This window comes from Rana temporaria, chromosome 11 (genome assembly GCF_905171775.1).
Source record: "Rana temporaria chromosome 11, aRanTem1.1, whole genome shotgun sequence".
Taxonomy (NCBI): Eukaryota; Metazoa; Chordata; class Amphibia; order Anura; family Ranidae; genus Rana; species Rana temporaria.
This window is the reverse complement of record NC_053499.1, coordinates 31,033,145-31,057,169: the sequence shown is the minus strand read 5'-3', so window position 1 is coordinate 31,057,169 and position 24,025 is coordinate 31,033,145. Positions and strand designations below refer to the sequence as shown.

Here is a 24,025-nt window from a genome sequence, read left to right as displayed (position 1 = left end):
TTTTTAACACCGAACCTAAATACTAAAATAATTCTTTAAAGCTTAACTCCTCCCCCCTTTTTTTTTTTTTTTTTTCACGAGTATAAATATTTTACAGTATCCCTTTTGAAGACCTGCGTAAAACCTAGAATAATCAGATAACTCTTCACCATTTGTAAATATCATGGCGCCTTTCTTATTTGTTTGCAGGAAAATAGTGGACAGAATAGATAATGACAGTGATGGGTTTATAAGCACTGAAGAGCTGACGGCATGGATCAAACGGGTCCAGAAAAGATATATCTATGAAAACGTAGCACGAGTCTGGAAGGACTACGATGTCAATCAGGATAACCACATTTCATGGGAAGAGTACAAGCAGGCCACCTATGGCTACTACTTGGGTAAGTCTGGAAATTACATTGAATGTTGGATAATCCTTGCTGTAGCTATAGTCTCGGCTATCAAATTCATGGTGTGCTTAAAGTGGAGTTCCACTCATAAATATAACATTACATCAGTAGTTTTAAAAAAATGTCATTAGTTCTTTACAAATTTTTTTTTTTTTTTTTTTTTTAGATGCCTTCAAAGTGTTGTTGCTAGGCAGAATAGTTAATCTTCCCACTTCCTGCACCTAGGTGCTTAATGCTTCCTAACCTACACCGCACAGACTCCTGGGAATGTAGTGGGTGTAACTTTCCAGGAGTCTGTGCACTCCCCAGTCTCGAAGAACAATGTGACTTGGACAGCACAGGTGCTGAAACCTGATCTGACACTGCTTGTGCAGCACTGAGCATGTGCGAGATCTGCAAGGCTGAAATCCAGGAAGTCATACAGTCTGGCTTCATGATGCCCACACTTAAGATGGCCCCAGTCAATTTCTATTTTATAAAGTGTCTAAATGCTGTAACAACCTAACAAAACGGACCTTAGTTTACAGACTAACTTTACTAGAATACATTAAGCTTGTGTATTACAGGGGTATTTATATTTAAAAAGTGAAATTGTGGCCGGAACTCCGCTTTAAAGTGATTGTAAAGTCTCAAGGTTTTTCATCCTAATGCATTTTTCTTACCTAAATCCGATCCAGCGAAGTGCACGAGCCCAGCGGCTCCAGCTGCTATCTCTCTCCTCATTGGGCAGATTGAAGGCAGCAGGAGCCATTGGTGGTGTTGCTGTCAATGGACGCAGCATTTGGACGGCTTGTTTTACTGGCACTAGAGCTTGTTTAGGAAGAAATCAAATCGGCCCACCCCCCCCCCCCCTATCATTTAGATGCCGCTGCTATCTGTGTGTAAGCAGCTGTCTCTCTGCGGGGATCCAGGCCACCCCCTGTTAAGTCGGAAGTAGAGTTCCCCAATCTGCAAGGACAATGAGCTTTGCTTATTGCAGAGGTATTGGCTGATTTAACAGGGATGCAGCATGTTGGACTGCTATAGAGAGACTGCTTCTTCCACACAGAGCCGGATCCTTCTCTGTAACCAAATGTCCAGGGGGAAAAAAAAGGGGGGGGGGGGGGGTTGGGTTTGATCTTCCAACTTACTGTTTGGCTACACCCTGGGTTCCTTTATTTGTTTTTAGGGTAAATTTCAGTACGGCTTTAAAGCGGAGGACCCCCCGAATTATTATTATTATTATTATTATTATTATTATTATATTTTTTTTTTTTTTTTTTTTTTTTTAAAAGCCAGCAGCTACAAATACTGCAGCTGCTGACTTTTAAAAAATTAACCCTTACCTGTCCAGCACAGTCGGTAGACGAGGACGAGCAATCGCTCGGTCCTCGGATGTTGCCGCCGCCATGCTCAGTGAGGGAATCAGGAAGTGAAGCCTTGCGGCTTCACTGCCCGGTTCCCTACTGCGCATGCGCGAGTGTGCTGCGAGCCATCACTGGTCCCAGCTCTCTCTTGGGAACACTGTGTTTCCCAGAAGAATTAATTCCGGTAATGAATTCTCACTGAAAGAGAGGTGTTTAGGAAAGGCTGTGTGACTTTTTTTGGAATCACCATCCCCCCCCCTCTGGTGTCACATTTGGCACCATTCAGGGGGAGGAGGGAGCATATACCTGTGTAATACAGGTATTTGATCCCCCTTCCTGGCATAGATAATCGCGGTGACCTACGCCATGTATGGCGCCTACTCTGTCCGCCCCCCGGCTGTCTTCTGGGAGACACACAGGTCCCAGAAGACAGCAGGGACCAGTGGCAACGTGACTCGTGCATGCGCAGTAAGGAACAAGGAAGTGAAGCCGCAAGGCTTAACTTCCTGATTCCCTTACCGAAGATGGCAGCGCCTCCACCCGAGGCACAAATCGACTTCGGGACCCGACATCGCGGGCGCCCTGGACAGGTAAGTGTCCATATATTAAAAGTCAGGAGCTGCAGTTTTTGTAGCTGCTGACCTTTTTTTTAATATAGATTTATTTTTTGGCGGAACACCGCTTCTCTCTCGATCTCTATCCAGTGCTCTGCCCATCTGCAGACACTCTTCTCCCCTCTCTCTTTTCTCAGAGGAGACTTGACAGCAGCTTGAGCCATTGGCTCCTTCTGCTGTCAGTCAAATCCTGTGGGGAAGGAGCAGAGGGCGGGGCTGTTTATAGACATACACAGCCTGGCTTGGGATCAAGCCTGCACAAGTGCCTCCATAGCAAGTGGCTTACCGTGGGGGCACACAGAGAAGAGGAAGAGCCAAGATCGATGGCAGGGGACCCCAGAAGAGGAACTTTGGGGCTGCTCTGTACAAAACCATTAAACAAAGCGGGCAAGAATAACATGTTTGTTATTTTGAGAAAACAAACAAGCTTTTTAATCACTTTAAACATGGAGCAGATGAGGGGTTTACTTTCCAGTCTGCCATGTAAAAATGCAGAAATAAACTTTTGGAGATTGCCAATTGCATGTAATGCCCTCATGAGACACTGGAAACGTATAACATTTGTATTGAATTTGTTATTCCATCACAGCAAACCCTGAGGAGTTCCAGGATGTAGACCAGTTCAGCTACAAGAGAATGCTGCCACGTGACGAGAGGAGGTTCACAAAGGCTGATCTTAACGGAGACTTGCTAGCGAATCGGGAAGAGTTCACATCATTCCTCCATCCAGAAGAATTTGAGCACATGAAGGATATTGTTATACTGGTAGGTATATGAACAGACCTGACACTATTTGTACCTGTGATTGTGCAAAGTATGCAGAGCCAGCTTCAGCTTAAAGTGATTGTAAACGATCTCCTTGTAAAAAAAAAAAAAAAAAAAAAAAAACCCTCTTCAGTTTAAAGTGGAGGTTCACCCGGAAATGTACATTTTTAACCTTAGATTCATGCTCATTTTATCTAGGGGAATCGGGTAGTTTTTTTTAAAATCGAAGCAGTACTTACCGTTTTAGAGAGCGATCTTCTCCGCCGCTTCCGGGTATGGGCTGCGGGACTGGGCGTTCCTATTTGATTGACAGTCTTCTGACAGGCTTCCGACGGTCGCATCCATCGCGTCACGATTTTCCGAAAGTAGCCAAACGTCGGTGCACAGGCGTCGTATAGAGCCGCACCGACGTTCGGCTACTCGTGACTCGATGGATGCGACCGTCAGAAGCCTTTCGGAAGACTGTCAATCAAAATAGGAACGCCCAGTCCCGAAGACCATACCCGGAAGCGGCGGAGAAGATCGCTCTCTAAAACGGTAAGTACTGCTTCGATTTTAAAAAAACTAGCCGATTCCCCTAGACAAAATGAGCATCAATCTAAGGGTAAAAAAATTTGTTTGGGTGAACTCCCGCTTTTAAAAAAAAATGAAAGGCACAACATTTTTGTATAGATATATTTTTTTTATTTTTATAAATACATTTTTTTTTCCCCCTCCCCTTCCTTTTTTTTTTTTTTATAAGTGATCACATTACCTCTGCTCTCAGTTGCATACGAGCTGGGGGGAGGAGAAGCAGCAGCAGGGAACTGACCACACTATGCTCTTCTGATTAGTGTGCTCAGTTTTTAATAGAAGCAGAGGGACTGGCAGGAACACCCAGGATTTGACATAAAGGAAGCAATACAAAGAGAATAGGATACCTTCTCATAGAAGTACATGGTACAGCAGGCACAAATCAGGATTATGAAGTGTTGGGGTAACAAACGCTTTAAGAAATGGAAAGGCTTCCCAGTGAGCTGAGTGGAGTTACAAAGTAAAAAAACAAAGAAACCAAATTGTTCTCCCTATACATATGCTATAAAATTATTGGCTACAAGCTGGGTGTTCTGTGATTAGTGGAATGGTTCACAATAGCTCAGTGGTTAGCACTTCTGCCTTACACTGGTCTCTGCTGTTCGAATTCCAGCCAGGACACTTTCTGCATGGAGTTTGCATGCGCTCTCTGTGCTTGTGTGGGTTTCCATTCAGACACGGAGCCCCGACTGGACCCCTTCCCCTCTCTCCTGATTGGCTGGGGCACACCCACCTGTCAGTTAGCCAATCAGGAGGAGAGTCCTGGATGGTCGAGGAAGTCATGGACATCGCTGGAAAGAGAAGGGGCTCAGGGTGAGTGCTTGGGCTGCTACACAAGGTTTTTTTTTTATCTTGATTCATAGAATGCATTAAAGGAGAAGTCCAGCCTGAGCTTTTTAGGCTGGGCCTCTCCTCTGGGTCACAGGAGTGCAATACGTTTTGCACTCCTGTGACCCATTTTCACCAGAGAGCAGTCTGAAGTCCGCTCTCTGCTGACATCACTGCCATCAGTAGAGGCATCGTGTCATCCCGACAACTGTCCCCGTCAGAGACAGCGGGGACAGTTGCAGCATCGGTCTGATCCACCTAGGTAAGTACGAATCAAAAAAAAAAAAAAAAAACCTACTTCTCTTAAGATAAAAAAAAAAAAACCTTTTGCTTTTACAACTAACTCCTTTTTAAGGCACTCCAGTTTCCACCCATACTTCAAAGACGTGTGCTGGTAGGTTAATCAGTGCATTGATTATCAGTGCAGCTCCATCAGCGATGCCTGCCTGTGCCCACCAGTGGTGCCAATCAGTGGCGATGGGCCAATTGGTGCTGCAGATTAGTACCTCCTCATCAGTGTAACCTCATCGGCGCACATCCGTGAAGGAGAAAAATGTACTTCTTTACAACATTTTGTAACAAAAACTTTTGTTTTTCTAAATTTTCGGTTACATACCACCAAAAGAAAGATCTCTGTCTCAAAAATAATTATAAAAACAAAATTGCTAATTGGCATCTCCATGATCCCCAAAAAATATCGCTAATCATATTTCCTTTCACTCTATACAAGTCCAATTCTACATTATTTTTTAAATCTTTACACCCCTGTGGGCTGCTGCCTGGGGCTGAAGGCAGACTGTGGGATGACTGCACTTTCTGTACTCCAGAAAACCTGAAGAGAGTGTGGTCATGACTGCATTCCGGGAGGGTTGAGGCGTCATTCACACTGTTGGTGGGACGCTCTCCTTCCACGGGTTCTCGGCTCTTCATTGGATGGATTTATAGCAGCGCAGCCATTGGCTCCTGCTGCTGTCAATCAAATCCGATGCTGGGGGAGCAGGAGTCATACACTCGGCTTCTATGGACGCCGAGTGTATGACACAGGAGCGTGCCCGCAAGGTAACCCCCTTGAGAGAGTTTTCCAGAGGGGGTTATCTACTTTCTGTACTAGAAAACTGAAGAGGGTGTGGTCATGACTGCATTCCAGAAGGGTTGAGACGTCATTCACACTGGAACGCTCTCCTTCCATGGGTTCTCGGCTCTTCATTGGATAGATTTATAGCCATTGGCGGGAGTCATACACTCGGCTTCTATGGACGCTGAGTGTATGACACAGAGCGTGCCCACAGGTAACCCCCTCGAGAGATCCTCCCAGAGGGGGTTATCTAATGCGGGGAGGAGCTGCCGTGGGACCCCAGAAGAGGAGCATCGGGGCCACTCTGCAAAATGAACTGCACAGTGGAGGTAAGTATGACATGTTTGTTATCTTGGTAGGCTATGTCCAAAAGAGCACATGAAACTTTTTATTGGATAATAAAATTGAGGTTTAAGGGCTCTTTCACACGGGACAGATCAGTGATGATCCGCCCTGTGAACCTCCGCTTGCTCAGCGGGGATCGCTCCGCTGATACCCGCCGAGCCAAAGGATGACAGGACGGTCCCCGCACAGTGTGCAGGGACCACCCTGTCAGATCTCCGCTCTCCCCTATGGGGGGGATCAGATGAACACGGACTGTCTGTCCTTGTTCACCCGATCCGACCTGCAGACTAATGGAAAAAATAGGGTATTCTACCGTCTGCAGAATTGGAGGATTGCGTACCCGGATGAGATCAGTTGTCATAGGGATCAATGTATGTCCCTTTTTCATCTGTAAACGGATGGATGCAAATGCGGACATACAGGGCCATATTCTCAAAGAATTACGCCGGCGTATCAGCAGATACGCCAACGTAAGTCCGATTCTAAGGCCGTCCTATGTTTAAGTGTATTCTCAAACTGAGATACACCTAAACATGCCTAAGATACGACGGCCAGCGCCGTTGTATATTAGGCTGCAATACCTACGCTGACCGCTAGGTGGCGTTTCCTTTGCGGTCAGCGTAGAATATGCAAATGACTAGTCACGCCGATTCACGAATGTACGCTTGCCCGTCGTAGTGTTTTTACGTCGTTTCCGTAAGCGATACGCGGCGTAAAGATAAACATGCCCCCTAGGTGACGTACTCAATGTTAAGTATGGCCGTCGTTCCCGCGTCGCAATTTGAAAATTTAACGTCGTTTGCGTAAGTCGTCTGTGAATGGCGCTGGACGCCATTTACGTTCCCGTCAAAACAAATGACGTCCGTGCGACGTCATTTAGCGCAATGCACGTCGGGTAATTTACCCGACGGAGCATGCGCAGTACGATCGGCGCAGGAGCGCGCCTAATTTAAATGATCTACGCCCCCTACCAGGATCATTTGAATTAGGAGTGCTTCCGCGGGTGGACTTTACGCTACGCCGCCGCAAGTTTACAGGTAAGTGGTTTGGGAATCAGGCCCTTGCCCGTTAAACTTGCGGCGGAGTAACGTAAACGAGATACGTTACGCCGCCGGATATGTACGAGAATCTGGCCCACAGTCTGCTTGTGTGAAAGAGCCCTAACTGATGAAAACTTGTCTGGAGGCTACTACTGGAGTTTTGGGTTTTATTTTTTGGCTCTGTTCAGTAGAGGCTTCCTAAGGGGAACTGCAATTGGCAAGCACTGAAGTCGGAGCTCTGCGAGTCTTTGCGATTGCCTGCATTGATCACCGAACACGCTTCCTCTGGGAAGGCACATTCACGAAGAGCTACCTGCCAGTAGATTATTTGTCAGTAATGGATGCACAGGTGACTATTTTATAGTGAGACTCTGTAGCAGATGTGATGTGTGAAAATGACAATGCTTATGGCTAAACTACACACATGATCCTAATCTCATGGTTCTTACACAGGATGAGAATATCACATGAATGATTGTTCGCTTTTTTTTTTTTTTTTTTGTTTTTTTGCATATGCTAGTCTCATTTCAATAATGAAGACGTTACTAAACCTACGAAAATTCCGTACAACAGAATAAAAATTCAGAAGTGATGTAATGTATTCTTTCGTTTTCAAGCTTGCGTGGTCTTGCTCTTCTTCTTTTTTTTTTTTCGATGAATAATGTACTTGTTAAATGAAAATTGTACGTTCTGGTATCGTACGAGAGAATGTTTGTCCCTTCGCGTGAACTGTCGAGCCGCCAGCTATAGCCGGCAAAACTAAGCAATGGGGTAGATTCAGATAGAATTTACGCCGGCGTATCCATAGATACGCCGCGTAAATTCAAATCTGTGCTGGCGTATCTACTTTCTGTATTCAGAAAGCTAGATACGCCGACATTTGCCTAAGATACGACTGGCATAAGTCTCTTATGCCGTCGTATCTTAGGGTGCATTCTGACGCTGGCCGCTAGGGGCCCTTCCATTGTTGTTGTCGGCGTAGAATATGCTAATTACCTAGATAAGCCGATTCACAAACGTACGTATGCCCGTCGCAATGTATTTACGCCGTTTACGTTAGGCTTTTTCGGCGTAAGGTTGTTCCTGCTATTAGCAGGTGCAGCCAATGTTAAGTATGGACGTCGTTCCCGCTTCGAAATTTGAATGTTTTACGTAATTTGCGTAAGTCGTTCACGAATAGGGCTGGACGTAATTTACGTTCACGTCGAAACCAATACGTCGTTGCGCCGTACTTGGAAGCAATGCACACTGGGATATGTACACGGACAGCGCATGCGCCGTCCGTAAAAAAAAAACGTCAATCACGTCAGGTCATCATACATTTACATAAAACACGCCCCCCCTTCCACATTTGAATTACGCGCGCTTACGCCGGCCCCATTTACGCTACGCCGCCGCAACTTACGGAGCAAGTGCTTTGTGCATACAGCACTTGCTCCTGTAAGTTACGGCGGCGTAGCGTAAATACGATGCGCTGCGCCGCCGTATCATTGCACACCCCTACGTGAATCTACCCCATTGTGTTCTGACAGCAGGGAAGGCTCCCCGACGGCAGAACACAATAGCACTGCAGGAGGAAGGATTCCCCATCAACACTGACCCGTGGTGGAAGGAAATAAAATTGCATAATCTATGGCCTGCTTTAGACTGCTGTTCAGATGTGTTTATTTATTGTTTTGGTATTGTATCTTGTAGGAGACCTTGGAAGATATTGACAAGAATGGAGATGGATTTGTCGATGAAGATGAATATATTGGTAAGACTTTGTATCTAATGGTAACAGTCTCTGAAAATTCTTATTTATGCAGGTCGTTGAATAGCTAGTTGTAGTTGGTTGCATTCAGCTGGACTTGGTTATATTGTTAAAGATGTTTCCCCAGCATTTCTATCCATACAGGTAACCTGTCACCTAAATGGCCCAGAGGCGATTTAGTTCTTTTCACTCACTCACTCACTCACTAAATCCTTTACCCTTAGAATGTGCCAAGGCAGATGTTAATTGTCCAGGAAACCTATGCCAGGCTCCATGGCATTGGACTGATTTCACAAACCTTCACATCTCCTAGCCTGTTCTTGGACAATCTGCCTTGACCCATTTCCTGGTACTCAATTCGATTGCCCAATTGTGTTGTAGTGCACTGTATTTGCAGGAATGCACCCTTAAAGTAAACCTTTCTTGGAGCAATATGAGGGCTGTTATTCTTTGGAAAATTTTAGCTGTTTGGTGGCCCAGACACACGATCTGACTTTTCGACAACAACGGTCCGACGGACATGTTTTATCAGACTGTCTGTACGCTCCATCGGACAATTGTTGTTGGTTTTTCAATGGACAAATGTTTGCTGTGCATGCTCTTAAACTTTCCAACAACAAATGTCCGATTATCCGATCGTGTGTACACATGTCCATCAGACTAAAATCCAAAGTACAAACGCGCATGCTCAGAACCAATGTTAAACATCGGTCAACAATAGCAGAAGTTGCCCAAAGGGTGGCGGTAAAGAGCTGAAAAACCACGTAATTTGGTGAATGTTGGCTGAAAATGTTCTTCCTTGTGTATGCAGAACAAGTTCATGGCCAACGCCCTTCGGACCAAAATCCACGGAAAAGTCTGATGGAAATCCGATCGTGTGTATGAGGCTTAAATGTCAAGCTTGGCCCCAACCCCCTCTTGCCTCCCATGACCTCCCTTTGGGCCTTTTAAGTAATACCTTTTCTCCTCTTGAGATGCAGATCTCATGGCTAAAATATTTGATTCAGTCAGATGGAATCCACATATGCAGATTAGGAAAGTCATGAGAGAGTTAGATGGAGTTTGCTTCATACTTGTTCTGCGCTAGTCGCTCAAAGTATTTAACGTAGTATTACATGGTTAGTTCCCCTTTACTAAAAACTGCCTCTGCAGATACAGGTTGCCTATAGATAAAAACAAGCTGTGCAACTTTGACTAAGGCTGGAGTCACACTGGTGCAAAGTTGGACATTGCATGTCTAACCTCACATGTGATGTCTGTGCGATGCGAATTCAGCCATACACATTGTATGGCTGAATTCGCATTGCATTCGCACTAAAATGAAGCAGGGCCTTTTTTTGATCCGCACTGGAATCGGATCACATGGGTGTTCACACCGTTTCCTTGACAATTTGCACTGCGATATGCAAACCGATCTGGGGGTGTCATTAACTTTTTATTGATGCCCACAGCGGTTCACATAGGGCAGTGTGAACCAGCACTAAAGTTGAATAATGTCTGTCTTCTAGGTGTAGGCTATTTCTGTACCTCAAGAAGCTTAACTGGAATACTCCCAGAACATTGCTAGGACATTACAAAGAGGGACCCACCTATCGGTGTTTACCTTCGCCATCACAGTAGTGAGCTCTTTCTCTGAATCGAACCCCTTCACACGCACACTCTCTCCCCTTCACACGCACACTCTCTCCCCTAATGCAGTAGTTTTGAGTTCAGAGGTGGAGAGCTCACTCCTATGATGGTGAAAGTGAACAGCCATAGCTGGGCCTTGGCAACGTCCAAGCAGCATCCAGTTTCCAGTATGGCTTTATGAGTTCTATAAATGGCCTACACCTATAGCAAGAGCAATATTCAGTTTTGGGCAAAGCTACACAGTTTTGCTTTTATCTACAGATGCCCCTTTACAACCTAGGCAGTTTCTTGGTGAAGGTGAACTAACCCTTCAAACCCTCTTTGCACAGCTGCATTTCCACTATAATATATAAATACCTGTAAATGAAAAGCTTTTTTTCTTTATTTTGCTTTTTGGGGCGGCCTCACACTGCCCTGGTGTGCAGGTCTCATGCAGGTTAGCTGCGCTTTCCCATAGACTTCAATGATCTGTCATTGATGCAGTTTCGGAAAGCACACAAGAGATGCAGTTTTGGTGTGCGTTCTGAAACCGTACCAAAACCACAGGACGTCATAGAAGTCTATGGGAAAGCATAGCCAACCCCCATGAAAACCGCTGCAAAAGCGCAGTGGGGCAGTGTGACACCGCCCTTAAATACTTGCATATCCTCTTTTAAACATGCCTGCACGCTGTCCCTCTCTGCGCTTCCTCAAATACCGGTTAGGGAGTGTGCACCGTACAGCAAAGAGTTTAGTCGTGTGACCTAATGGCAGACATTCCAACATGCAAAAACGAATTTCAGGGAGGTAGTGGGTGGTAGTGGGAGGGAGGAGGAGGAGGAGGAGGAGGAGGAGGAGTTCCAAGCTGGAGTCTCCTCTCGGGTCAGACTGAAATAGCCTCTGCCACTTCTGCTTTCTCGCACTGCCATCACCGGACACGCTGCCACCCGCCTCTTGAGCAGTAGTAGCAGTCGGGCACAAACAAGCTGAAAAAGGCAGGCTGACACACAGCCCAGGATCGGCCCTGCAGCCGGACTTGCAAGTTTCAGGGAGCCGCAGCCGAAATGCAGGAGACTCCTTCACCTCGTGGGAAACTTGGGATGTCTGTATTGCACTGGGACTATATATCAAAATATAATTTTATGCCTATGCAAGTTATTTTTATTTTTCATCTTTGCTTTGGTACAATTCCTATGACTAGGGGGAAGGCTGAAGAGGGCTGATATCAGTCACGGTCATTGTAAGAGTAGCAGGGGAGTAGCTTTGGATGGAGGACTTATGTGCTGCCTGAGTCTCGGTGGACAGAGCGTCAACACATGAAGATATTTACCCAGCTGGGGCATGTCAGGGTGGCTCCAGGAGACCCTGCAAGGCAGTGAAGATACCCTAGAGATGGAAATTCTAAACGATGAACAAAGCCAATTTGGCTGCACATTGAAGATGGCCCAAAATATTTTTTTCCTGTGTTAATAGATACTCCCACTGTCAGTGCTGTATAAACTGTCAGCAACCGCTACAAACCGCATACTGTGTTCCGGCAGTGGGATGGGAACTTCCTGTCTGCTGTCAGAACAAAATCAAGTCGGGCTGAGCATTGCTCAGCCATTCACAGGAAGTTTTTGACAAGTCCTTTATTAGCGAGAGAAAAAATTATATATGATAAAAATCCATAGTCTATCTCTTTGTCCAGCGATGCAAGTCCACGTCATTCATGATTGGCAATGGCCAAAAGAAACTGCTGCCTACCGAACCTGACTGCTACTGATGCTTGCCAGTGGTTTTCCCTGCAGTTAAAGTAAACAAAGGGGCAATTGTGTCATAAGGGGGCGGGGTCATCCAGTGAATGACAGCACCGCCGTTAGAGGGAGCTATTGGTTTGGGCAGGCCGGCTTCTCTTTTTTTTTTTTTTTTTTTGGTCATGTGATTGGCGGCCATCGTTCATTGAAATTGAAGTGGACCTGCATCTTTGGGCAACATGATTGATGATGGATCTACATAAAAAATAAATAAAAATTGTGTTGATGATCATCCGTTTATAATTACATAGGAATCGCCCTAGTACTTTGAATGAGGCCAGTATGGTCAGCCAATGAACATACCATAAGTATATAAAAAAATGCATATTTATTGTAACTTTGCCATGCATGTAAAACACAACAGCAATAATGGACAGGCCGATAATGTATACATACAGTGTGAAGAGAAAACAATCCACATGCATTGGTACATCGTAAAAAAAAAAAAAAACAGTATACAGGCATCAAAAGTATACAAGCATCAGTAGACCTAACGTGTTTCACAAGACCACGCTCGCTTCTTCAGGGGTATTTGGTTTATTGCTTGTATTGCAGATACTTTAAAGCATTTACTCCTGAAGAAGCGAGTGTGGTCTCGTGAAACGCGTCAAGCACTACTGATACTTGTATACTTTTTTTTACCATCTATGTACCAATGCATGTGGATTGTTTTCTCTTCACACTGTATGTATACCTTATTGGCCTGTCCATTATTGCTGTTGTGTTTTGCATGCAGGACAAAGTTGCAATAAATATGCATTTTAATTTTTATTTTTTAATATACTTATGGTATGTTCATTGGCTAACCATACTCCCCTCATTGATAGTCCCAGGGTGATTCCTATGTAATTATTTAGTCAAAAATAGTGGGCAGTCATCAGTATACCATTGGACAAATATCATTATAGCACCAACATCCCTATTATTAGAAAATATTGAAAGAACAGGATTTTAAAGGTGCTAGGAATAATAGTCAGTACAGCATAAATTATAAAAAAATTGAACAATTTAAAAACTGATAAATACTATTCATTGACTGTTACAGGCATACATCTAATACCTAACATGTAACAGTGATGGATTGTATACAGTTGAAAGTAGCGTCCATTTTTGTTCAACAGTTTCGCCATTAAGGCTTCATCAGGACTGGACGCGAAGGAATACTTCAAATAATTTTTCAAAAGACATCCAGCTTTAGATGTATGGAAAAAGAGAAATATGTATATTTGTGTACAGGCATACCCCACTTTTAAGTACACAATGGGACCAGAGCATGTATTTAAAACGAAAATGTACTTAAAGGGGAGTTCCAGACAATATTTATGTTTATTAAAAGTCAGCAGCTACAAAAAGTGTAGCTGCTGGCTTTTAATAAACAGACACTTACCTGCTCCAGCGTTCCAGCGACGCGCCGGCCGGGGCTCCGCTCCTCATGCCCCCCCTCCCTCCCCGGCCGGCGTCTTCATTGTCACTGTGGGCACTCGGCCGTGACAGATTTTGGCTTCACGGCCGGGCACCCACTGCGCATGCGCGAGCGGCACTGCGCGCACGGCCCGGCGCTGCGTTTGATTAGACAGGCGATCGCCTAGGACCTGTCACGTGTCCTAGGCGATCGCCTACAGGGAGGGGCTGCCAAAAGGCGATTAAGCTTAATCGCCTTTGCAGCCCCTCGGCGGAAGGAGGAAGTGGGACAGGAAGTCCCCCTTCTCCTGAAGCCCCCAAGCCCCCCCCCCCCCCAAAAAAAAATTACGTGCCAAGGTAAGGGGGTGAGGAGTGGGATAAGCGGAAGTTCCATTTTTGGGTGGAACTCCGCTTTAAAGTGAAACTATACCTTCTTTTTTTTTTTTTTTCAGGGGCTGTATTTGGGGTGTCAGGAGCTGTAGTTGAGGTCTCGGGGGCTGTAGTGGGGGTGTCAGGGGCACACTGGAACAGGGCGGGCTATGCTCTCGGAGCTTCAGCTCCTTCTACTGCAGCTGTAAAATGTCTGTACAGTACTTGTAAGGCACTTTACATACACTTGCGGATATGTCCTTACTCGCGAGTGTATGTAAAGTGAGTGTACTTAAAGTGGAAGTAAACCCACCTATCATTTTCGGCCAAGGAAGCTGCCATCTTGGCCTATATTTAATCTTCAACTGCCATGGTGCTGTACATGTGATTAGTTATGACACCAGCCATTGGATGGTTTGACAGTTTGGTTGAGAGCACAACCAATGTGACAGTTGGCAATCCCGGCATGCCGGAAATGTAACTGCTTTTTGAAACTGTTAAATCGATGGGTTTACTTCCGCTTTAAAGCGGGGTATGCCTGTATTTTTTTTTTTTTTTTCTTACATCTAAAGCTGGATTTCTTTTGAAAAATTATTTAAAGTATTCCTTCGTGTCCAGCCTTGATGAAGGCTTAATGGTGAAACTGTCGAACAAAAATGGACGCTACTTTCAACTGTATACAATCCATCGCTGTTACATGTTGGGTAAGATGTAGACCTTTTTATTATGTTCTCACGATCATTCGTTTACATCAGTTTGCCATAGGAATGCACTTCTGTCCGTTTCTCATCCCTCAATGGACGGATGAAAACGCAGACAGCTTGACGGTGTGAAAGGGGCCTATTGGGGAACAAATTGGTGTGTTTGGGGGGGAAGGAGACTAGTAAGAAAGCAGACCACCTATTTTCCATGGTGGGTCTGCTCTAAAATGTCAATGTTTTTAGGATCTCTGCATCCTAAGGATGTCTCTTTAACCGGTTGCTTTGGTTCACTTTTTTTTTTTTTCATATATAATCCCCAGTGGCGTTTTTAGGGGTTATTAGCGGCTATATATTTATTGCTGCCCCAGTTGCAAACTTAATTTCAGGCAGCTGCAGAACATCGCGACAAGTCTAAAAAGTTTGGGAACGACTACCTGGGTTTGACTGCTCACACTGTGCCGATGAAGCCTGGCTCTTTCTTATATATATTTAAATCTATATACATCAGATGTGAAATAATGCAGGTGTGCTTAAATTAGACCTATAATTGTGTCCCCTTTTGTGTATGATGAAATGAGGCAGAAACGCATCCTACTATAAGAGCCGGCAAGCCGCTCTCCCAAGACGTTTAATGGGCTCCTGGCAATTAAAATGTTTCTTTGGTCAAAGTTCTGTCGCGGTTGGTGCTTACCTACTGGCCTGCTGTTCTCCCAGCGAGGGTAAAGTGGTCCAAATTGTGTATATTGTTTTGTGTACAATGTCACAGTGCTATAGAAGGCAGCACCCTACTTGGTAATGACAGGATGTGTTCCCAGAGTGCCTTCGGTAATGGAGAGAGGTAAAGTAATTTAATTTAGGTGTTGATCAAGAATGTTGTTTTCTCAGCGGTAGACAGAAGGGGAAAAAAAAAAAGATGACATTCTGTTATTCAAGGTTTACATCGTTTATTTTTTGTGCCCAAATCAAAATTGACATAATGAAACCTTTTCTGACCTGTCGGATTTTCATTCCCATTTGTCATGTGTTGTGTAGAACACAGATGGGAAGTTTTTTTTTTTTTTGGAAGGATTATTTTTATGCTGGTTTATCTTGTGCCTACATATGTTCTGCAGGTAAATCTGTATTTATTATTCTTAATAAATGAATGAGTTCAGACAGGCTGAATACAGAGTTTTTTATGTGGAATTTTAGGCAGTTAAATACAGAGCTGAAATAAACGTACGTAAAAGTGAACTTGTATTTTACCCATGATGGCCGAAGTAACAGGTTTGCTTTAAAATAGGTAATAATATTATATAATATGAAATTATATAATAATATTAATAATATGATTTATGCAGTGGTGTGTTTTATTTTTATTTTATTTTTATTATATTATTATTTTATTATATGTATTATATGTATTATTATTATTATTTTATTATATGTATGTACATTCACATCAGTCCCTGCCCGAAGGCCCCTTCCACACTGGGACGGGGGCTGTGTCGGCGGTAAAGCGCTGCTATTTTTTTGCTGCGCTTTACCGTCAATTTTGCGGCGCTATTCGGCCACTAGCGTGGCGGTTTTACCCCTCCCTGCTAGTGGCCGAGAAAGGGTTAAAAATCACCACAGCGGCGGTATAGCCGTGGTGCCCCATTGTTTTCAATGGGCAGGAGCGGTATACACACCGCTCCAAAGATGCTGCAATTAAAGATGGATCAAATGTCAAGCCGCCTATGGCCACCTTAAAGCGTTTGTTACCCCAACACTTCATATTCCTGATATGTGCCTGCTGTACCATGTACATGTATGAGAGAGTCTCCTGTTCTCTTTGTAATTCTACCTTTTTGTAAAATCTTTGGCATTCCTGCCAGTTCCTTTTGCGTTCCTAATTTAAAAAAAACTGACCATACTAAGCAAGAGAGCACAGCATGGCAAGTTCTCTAGCTATGCTGGGAACTCTGTGTACTCTCCTCAAATAAAGCCGTTCACTGGGAAGCTCAATATGCTGCTGCTTCTCTTTTGTAAGTGATCACTTACAAAAATATTCCCCCCCCCCCTTTTTATTTTTTATACACACATATATATATAAAAAATGTTTTTTGCTTTTTATTTCTATTTTCAACTGACTGGGTTGTTTTATAAGGTGACCGTTTACAATCACATTAAGGGAGCACTCGCACTGCAAATGTAACCGTGCCCGGGCACAGTTTACTCCCTTGATCCAGTTTGTTTATGTGGGGTGATTGCACTGAACCGCACCTGGAAGTGGTTAAGCATACTTTGCCCGGGACCACTTGGAAGAGGTGGTCCCGGGCACGGTTCACTTGCGGTCCGGTTCTCTTCAGTTTAAATGCAAACATGCTGGAGGTCAGAAGCGGGGATCATTTGTGGTCGGGAGATGATGACATGAGTGTGCCTGGGAACACCTGCTTATAGAACAGGGGGCGTGCAGGGTAGTGGGGAGGGGGTACAATTAAACTTGATTTCGTATTCACATACTGGAGCCAATTTAGACTGGAGCCAATTATCCTACCAACATGTCTTTGTTAATGTGGGAGGAAACTTTTGCCCCCAGGGGAAACCCACACAAGCACAGGGCGAGCCTGCAAATTCCATGCAGATAATATCCCAGACCGGGATTTAAACTGATGCTATAAGTAACCAGTACGGTACTTGCTTCCCCTAATACTGCCATTGCTGTGACCTGCCTTGGAATAGTGAAATGCCCAATATTTCTGGGTATTGGGGACCTCTTGACACTTCCTTTACCTCCCCAACATACAGTGCTTGGCTTGGCGTGCATCAAATGATCTAGTGCTGTTGGGCAGTCCTTGGTACTTAATTTTTTTTCTAATCGATATAGAGCTGCCACATGACTCGGATCTTGTCTAGCCTGTCTGCAGGGAAACATAAGCAGGAGGCGCCTCTAGTCCTCTACTGATGTTCACTTGGTGAATCTAAAAAAAAAAAATGCCTTTGGGATACAAAGTAATAATGTCAACTTTGCACTTATTTATTAAAAAAAATGGAAACGCATTCATCATTTTCCTTCTACTTCACAATTATGTGCAACTTTGTGTTGGTCTATCCCATAAAATCCCATAAAATAAATGTACGTTTTTGGTTGTAACATGTCAAAATGTGAAAACTTTTCAAGGGGTATGAATACTTTTTAAAGGCACTGTAGTTACAGTAGATGTAATTAATAATACATTTGGAACCCATTCCTATCACTGCTACATTTGAGGCGGGCATTTGTTTGTGTGCCACAGAGGGCCACACATCATTACCAAGGAGAACTAAGCTCAAGAGTCACAGGTGTTTGTGTACAGATGCTGACAGCAGCCTGTACAATTCAATGACAGGCTGACAGATGCTGCAGCTGTACACTTTAACCACTTAACCCCCGGACCATGTTGCTTTTTTTTTTTTTCTTCGGTACTGCGACATTATGGCGGACACTTTTGACACATTTTTGGGGCCATTGGCATTTTTATAGCGATCAGTGCTATAAAAATGCATGGGATTACTATAAAAATGCCACTGGCAGTGAAGGGGTTAAGTATGTTCCCTGGGTGTGTTCTAACTGTAGGGGGGTGGACTGACATGGGGAAATGACAGATCTTCTGTTCATACATTGTATGAACAGAAGATCAGCATTTCTCTCCCTGACAGGACCGGGAGCTGTGTGTTTACACACACAGCTCCCGGTCCTCGTTTTGTAACGAGCGATCGCGTGTGCCTGGCGGCGATAGCGCCCGCCGGCACGGGAGCGGGGGGGCCCGCGTCCCTAGTGGCCTGCGAGAGAGCCGACGTGTAGCTACCAGCTCTCGCGCAGTGGAGCCGACCTGACGCCATATAACTGCGGCTTGTACACACGACCATTTTTCTCGACAGGGGAAAAAAAAAATGTTTTTCCCGACGTGATTCCTCTCCAGCCGGACTTGCATACACACGTTTATGCAAAAAAACGTCCGACCAAATCACGGTGATGTACAATACTTACAACGGGACTATAAAAGGGAAGTGCCTTTCAAATGGCGCCATCCTTTGGGCTGCTTTTGCTGATCCTCATGTTAGTAAAAGTTTGAGAGACGATTTGTGCTTTTCAGTTTTCGTGCTTTGCAGTCCGTTACGGCGTGACCAATGTGATATCTCCATCCTGAATGCTAGTTTTACCAGAACGAGTGCTCCCATCTCATACTTGATTCTGAGCATGCACGTTTACTTCCCCTCGGTAAAGCGCACAGACAGACGTTTTGGACTAAGGGGAAACGTGACGAGAAAAAAGAGCTGGTTTAAATTTTTTTGCGGGCAGTTTTTTCGGCAAACTGCTAGGGAGCGTACACATGACCAATATAAAAAATGGCAGTTTTCTCTTCGTGAAAACCGGTCGTGTGTACAAGGCATTAGTGCACATTTGAGCAGTTGCATGCATGCATGCATGCATACAGGGACAGCTGACACAGATTATTCACATCCAGACTGTATACAAACGCTTGTGACTTGGAGACGCAGAAATAAGCTCCTTTTTGATGGTGTTCGGCCCTCTATGGCTGTGTAAATGATGCCTTAAAATGCCTGCATGCTTGCTGATTCAGAAGGTTCCTCCCTTCTGTCTAACAACCAGGCAAAGCCCTACCAGGGATCTCCAAACTACGGCCCTCCAGCTGTTGCCGAACTACACGTCCCATGAGGCGTTGTAAAACTCTGACATTCAGACATGAGTAGGCATGATGGGAATTGTAGTTCCTGAACAACTGAAGGGCCGTAGTTTGGATACCCCTGCGGCCGAAGCAAATGAGACTGAAAACCTGCAAACTGCTGTGATGATTTTACAAGTGGTAAAAAAAAAAAAAAAAAGGACCTAATGTACCGTGAGTGCCAAATCGGTAAATTGTGTGGTCATGGCAAGAATGAACCCCCGTCATGTTTGGTGGGCACTAGCGACCACCAAATGCAACCTATTCAACAAAGCACGCAGTAATGGTGTTGCGGGCCTCTGGGAGGTTTAAACAGGATTTGGGGAACAGCAATTCCCTGCGGATTGATCCTCGGAGGGCAATGCTTATGTAATCTAGCCCTTAAGAGAGGAATATGGCCAGAGCGTTCTTGGTCAGACTTCTCTTCTGAGTCACAGGAGAACACTTGCCTGTTGTCAGCTGACGTCGCAGAGCCGCTCCAGGCTCTCGCTCTTGAAGGATCCTGACCACATTGACAGCTGGCTCAGGTTCTCAGCGCATGGCTGAGAGCTGAAGCCAGCTACCCCCACCCCCTTTCCAGCCTGGCACTGGATAGGCAGAGTGGAGAACAGTGACTGACGGTCTCTGCTCTCTGTTCCAGGAAGACCGAGAGCTGAGGGATTAGTGGCCATGTGATCTCTCGGTTCTTGGTCTTGGAGCCAAAAGGCGACAGCTGCAACATTGCGGAATGTATTTTTTATTAACTCCATACATCTCCTTTTTAAACTCCAAACTTTGTGCTTCACATACACAGTATAAAAAGCATTATATTTGTGATTGTGCCCGTGTAATTCTTCTTTCCGGGTTTCAGAATAAACATATTTTGGCACAGACTGGTTACTTCAGCTGTGATTGTAGAGGCCACCTTTACTGTGAAATGAACTGTTATTTTCTGTACATCATCAGATGGAGATGTATATCTCTTTTAACTGTAATGCCTGGTCTTTCTAGCGGATATGTTTTCACATGAAGAAGGGACTCCTGAGCCTGAATGGGTGGCCACAGAGAGGGAGCAGTTCTCTGATTTTCGGGACCTCAACAAAGATGGAAAAATGGACCACGAAGAAATCAGACACTGGATTCTTCCCCAGGACTATGATCATGCCCAGGCTGAGGCCAGGCACCTGATCTATGAATCGGACTCCAGCAAGGTACGTGGAAATCTTATAAAATGTTTTATACCTTATTGCATAGATATTCTACTCATTCGTTGTCCCCAATATGAGCAATTGGAATGTTGGATGCTCGACAATCTTATATGAAAAGCCATGAGTAAAATGAATGGTGAAAAGATGCTGTGCATGGAATCTGTGTTTTGCCAGCTTTATCAGTGGATTGCCAATCGCCCCATATTTTTTCTTTTTTTTATATATTGATGAAATTCTAAAATATCTTTTTAATGCTATGCCAAGTTACATTCTCAACTCATGGTATCTATTTGTAAGTTTCTCTCTTCCTTTAGGAGCGTCTCGCCCTCACCTTGTGTCCTCGCCCTTCTGGATCATCTCTTTCCTCGTGGGCGTCCCCCCTGCATCCTAATTTATCTTGCTCAAAATATCCAGCTGCCTAGGCAAAATAATGAAAGTCATAATGCCCCTAAAGCTGGTCATAGATGGATTGAAATTTGACCAGTCCTGCTGAACCAGACAACTTCTCTAAAACTGGACTGTTGGAAAGTTTTCATCCGATCAGCGCCTACAGCTGCAGTGCTGTTCAGTGTATTCTTATAGCAGAGGAGTCCCCGCTGTCGGAATACAGTGGCTCTGGTCAGTAAGGGGGTAAATTCTTCCGGGGCTGAAGTGGTTAAGGGTCAAGTTAAATTACTTAAAGCTGAAATAGCTGTATATGATGCTCTTTGCACTTCAGAGAGTTTAACTGCAGGGAGGGGGAGGATTCCTCCATCCATCTTGATTCTGTGAATGGGGGAATCCGTTCAGTGTGTTTTTTTTTTTTTTTTTGTTTTTTGCAGTCAGCCTGCCAGGTGATCAAAAAAAGATCAATGTATGGACAGCCTAATGCTCGGTCCACACAAGCAATGGATTGTAAACTCTCTGAAGTCCAAAGAGCATCATATACAGCTATTTCAGCTTTAAGCAATTTAACTTGACCCTTAACCACTTCAGCCCCGGAACAATTTACCCCCTTACTGACCAGAGCACTTCGGGACTGCGTCGCTTTAACTGACGTTGCATCCAAACAAAATTTACATCCTTTTTTTTCCCCCACAAATAGAGCTTTCTTTGGTGGTGTTTGATCACCTCTGCGTTTTTTTTTTTTTGTTTTTTTGTTTTTTTTTGCGCTATAAACAAGAAAAGAGCAGCAATTTTGAAAAAAAAAGCAATTTTTTTTTTTTTGCTATAATAAATATCCCTCAAACAGTTGCACACAAGTTTTATAGCATCTAAAAAATGGTAGATGGATTTATGGCTATTATTATTATTATTATTATTATTATTATTATTAATATATATTTTTTTTTTATTAGTAATGGCTGCAAATTATTATTATTATCGTGACTGTGACATTACGGCGGACACATCGGACACTTTTGACACTATTTTGGGACCATTGTCATTTTATACAGTGATCAGTGCTAAAAAAAAATGCACTGATTGCTGTGTAAATGATACTGGCAGGGAAGGAGGTAAACACACGGAGGCGAGGAAGGGGTTAAGTGTGTCCTAGGGAGTGATTCCAACTGTGTGGGGGCTGGGCTACAAGTGGCACAATGGATCGCTGCTCCCGATGATGGGGAGCAGTAGATCGCTGTCCTGTCACTAGGCAGAACCGGGAAATGCCTTGTTTACATAGGCATCTCCCTGTTCTGCAGCTCCGTGACACGATCGCAGGACACTGCCCACACGCTAGCAATTTCAAAGCAACGTACAGGTACGTTGCTTTGCGCAGTCATGCCATTCTGCCGACATAAATCATCGTTAGACGGTCGGCAAGTGGTTAAAGTGTTTGTAAATGCATTTTAATAAAAAAGCATGTTCTACTATCCTGCTCGATGCAATGTTACTGCACAAAGCAGCCCCGAACCTCCCCTTCTGGTGGTCCCTTGCTGATGTTCTTAGTTCTTGCTCTTCTGTGTCTGCCCCATAGCAAGCACTTGCTGTGCGGGCTCGATCCCGAGCCAGGCTATTTGCCCCCACCCCCTGCTCTCTGCTCACTGGATTTGACAGACGGAGGCAAAAGCCAATGATTCCTGCTCTCAGCCAAGCTTGTGAGAGCAGGGAGGAACCAGACTGGTAGACAGTCGCAGTGCTGAATCGATACAGAAGTCAGGTAACCTATTTGGGTGGGGAGGGCAAACCAAATGGCAAGATTATTTTTTATTTTTTTCCCCTAATGCAGGGAATCACTGGTCCCCAAAAAGTGTCAGTGTCAGAATGTCCGCCGCTATATCGCAGTCCCGCTATAAGTCAGTGATCGCTGTTGCTACAGGCAGTCCCCGAGTTACGAACTCCTGAGTTACGAATGACTCCTACTTACAAACTGCCTTAAATGCCGGCCACTTGTGCTCCAAGCTACTCCTGGATACCTCCGAGCACCTCTGGACACATCCCACACTGCAGAACTACATGTACTGCATGACCAGAAGAGCCCCATATAACCTAACAAGCACCCAGAACATCCCACATCCCACATCCATGCAAATGCAATGTTCCGACTTATGAACAAACCTCAGGGACTGCCTGTAGTACAAAATAATTAAAAATATCCCATAGTTTGTAGACTCTAACTTTTTTTTGTGCAAACCAAATCAAAATTTAGCAGAATACATATTGGCCTAAATTAATGAATAAATTCAATTTTTTTAATCCATTTTTAGGTTTTTTTTTTTTTCTTTTCGGTCTTTTCTTTGTAGCACACGAAATAAAAACCACAGATGTAATTAAATACCAGAAAAGAAAGCTCTATTTTTGGAAGAAATATTACATACATTTTTTTTTTTTTTTTTTTGGGTACAGCGTTGCATGATCGCGCAACTTCCTTTCAGACAGTTTGCATACACAAGCCCGGCTGGCAGTAAAATGCTTTTTTAACCTTTTTTTGTCTTTTGCTTCTAGGATAAACTACTGACCAAGGAGGAGATAATAAATAATTGGAACATGTTTGTAGGAAGCCAGGCTACAAACTATGGAGAAGACCTTACCAGGAACCATGATGAATTGTGATCGAAAAACTGCACAGCTGTGATTCAATTATTTGAATTTTTTTTATTTTTTCACTTGACTTCTACTAAACTATAGTACCACCACAAATTTCTGCGCTCTTCATTACCTCAAAATGGGTGGAGTTTCCCAGGATTTTAGTGTTCTGAAAAAGCCTATGAACAGATTTTAATGTGATGATGGAAACCGTCTGTTGCATAGATTGTTCCATTTTTTTTTTTCTTCTCTTTCTTCCTTTTTTATGTTTACTAAAATGTTGGCCATACAGGGGCACATTGGGGATTTGTGTACAAATGATATGACCAGCATAATATTATTAATTTAACCAGCATTCAAATGCACCACTATTGGGCCAGAGGAAGACTTTAGTGAGGGATGCAGTAATGGGTTTGTACCGATTTTTTTTCCTAGCAGTCCACGTGGCTATTGTAGGCCTGTGGGCTAAAGACTTTTGATGCCCTTTCCATGAGTTTGATCATCGCAAAGAACAGGTGAACAGGACCACTAGCGGAAA

At 44.2% G+C, this 24,025-nt stretch overlaps 1 protein-coding gene across 3 annotated transcripts in view; it reads left to right on the top strand.

Moving 5' to 3' along the window:
- RCN1 (reticulocalbin 1) overlaps positions 1-23,592 on the top strand; it is a 35,670-nt gene extending 12,078 nt beyond the window's left edge. For all 3 annotated transcript variants that reach the window (XM_040328312.1, XM_040328311.1, XM_040328313.1), the window contains exons 3-7: positions 190-383; positions 2,942-3,117; positions 8,674-8,734; positions 20,285-20,484; positions 23,407-23,592. In XM_040328312.1, coding sequence (XP_040184246.1) covers positions 190-383; positions 2,942-3,117; positions 8,674-8,734; positions 20,285-20,484; positions 23,407-23,514 — 739 coding nt within the window. In that variant the 3' untranslated portion in view covers positions 23,515-23,592. The remainder of the gene's footprint in view (positions 1-189; positions 384-2,941; positions 3,118-8,673; positions 8,735-20,284; positions 20,485-23,406) is intronic.
- Positions 23,593-24,025: the final 433 nt, after the last annotated feature.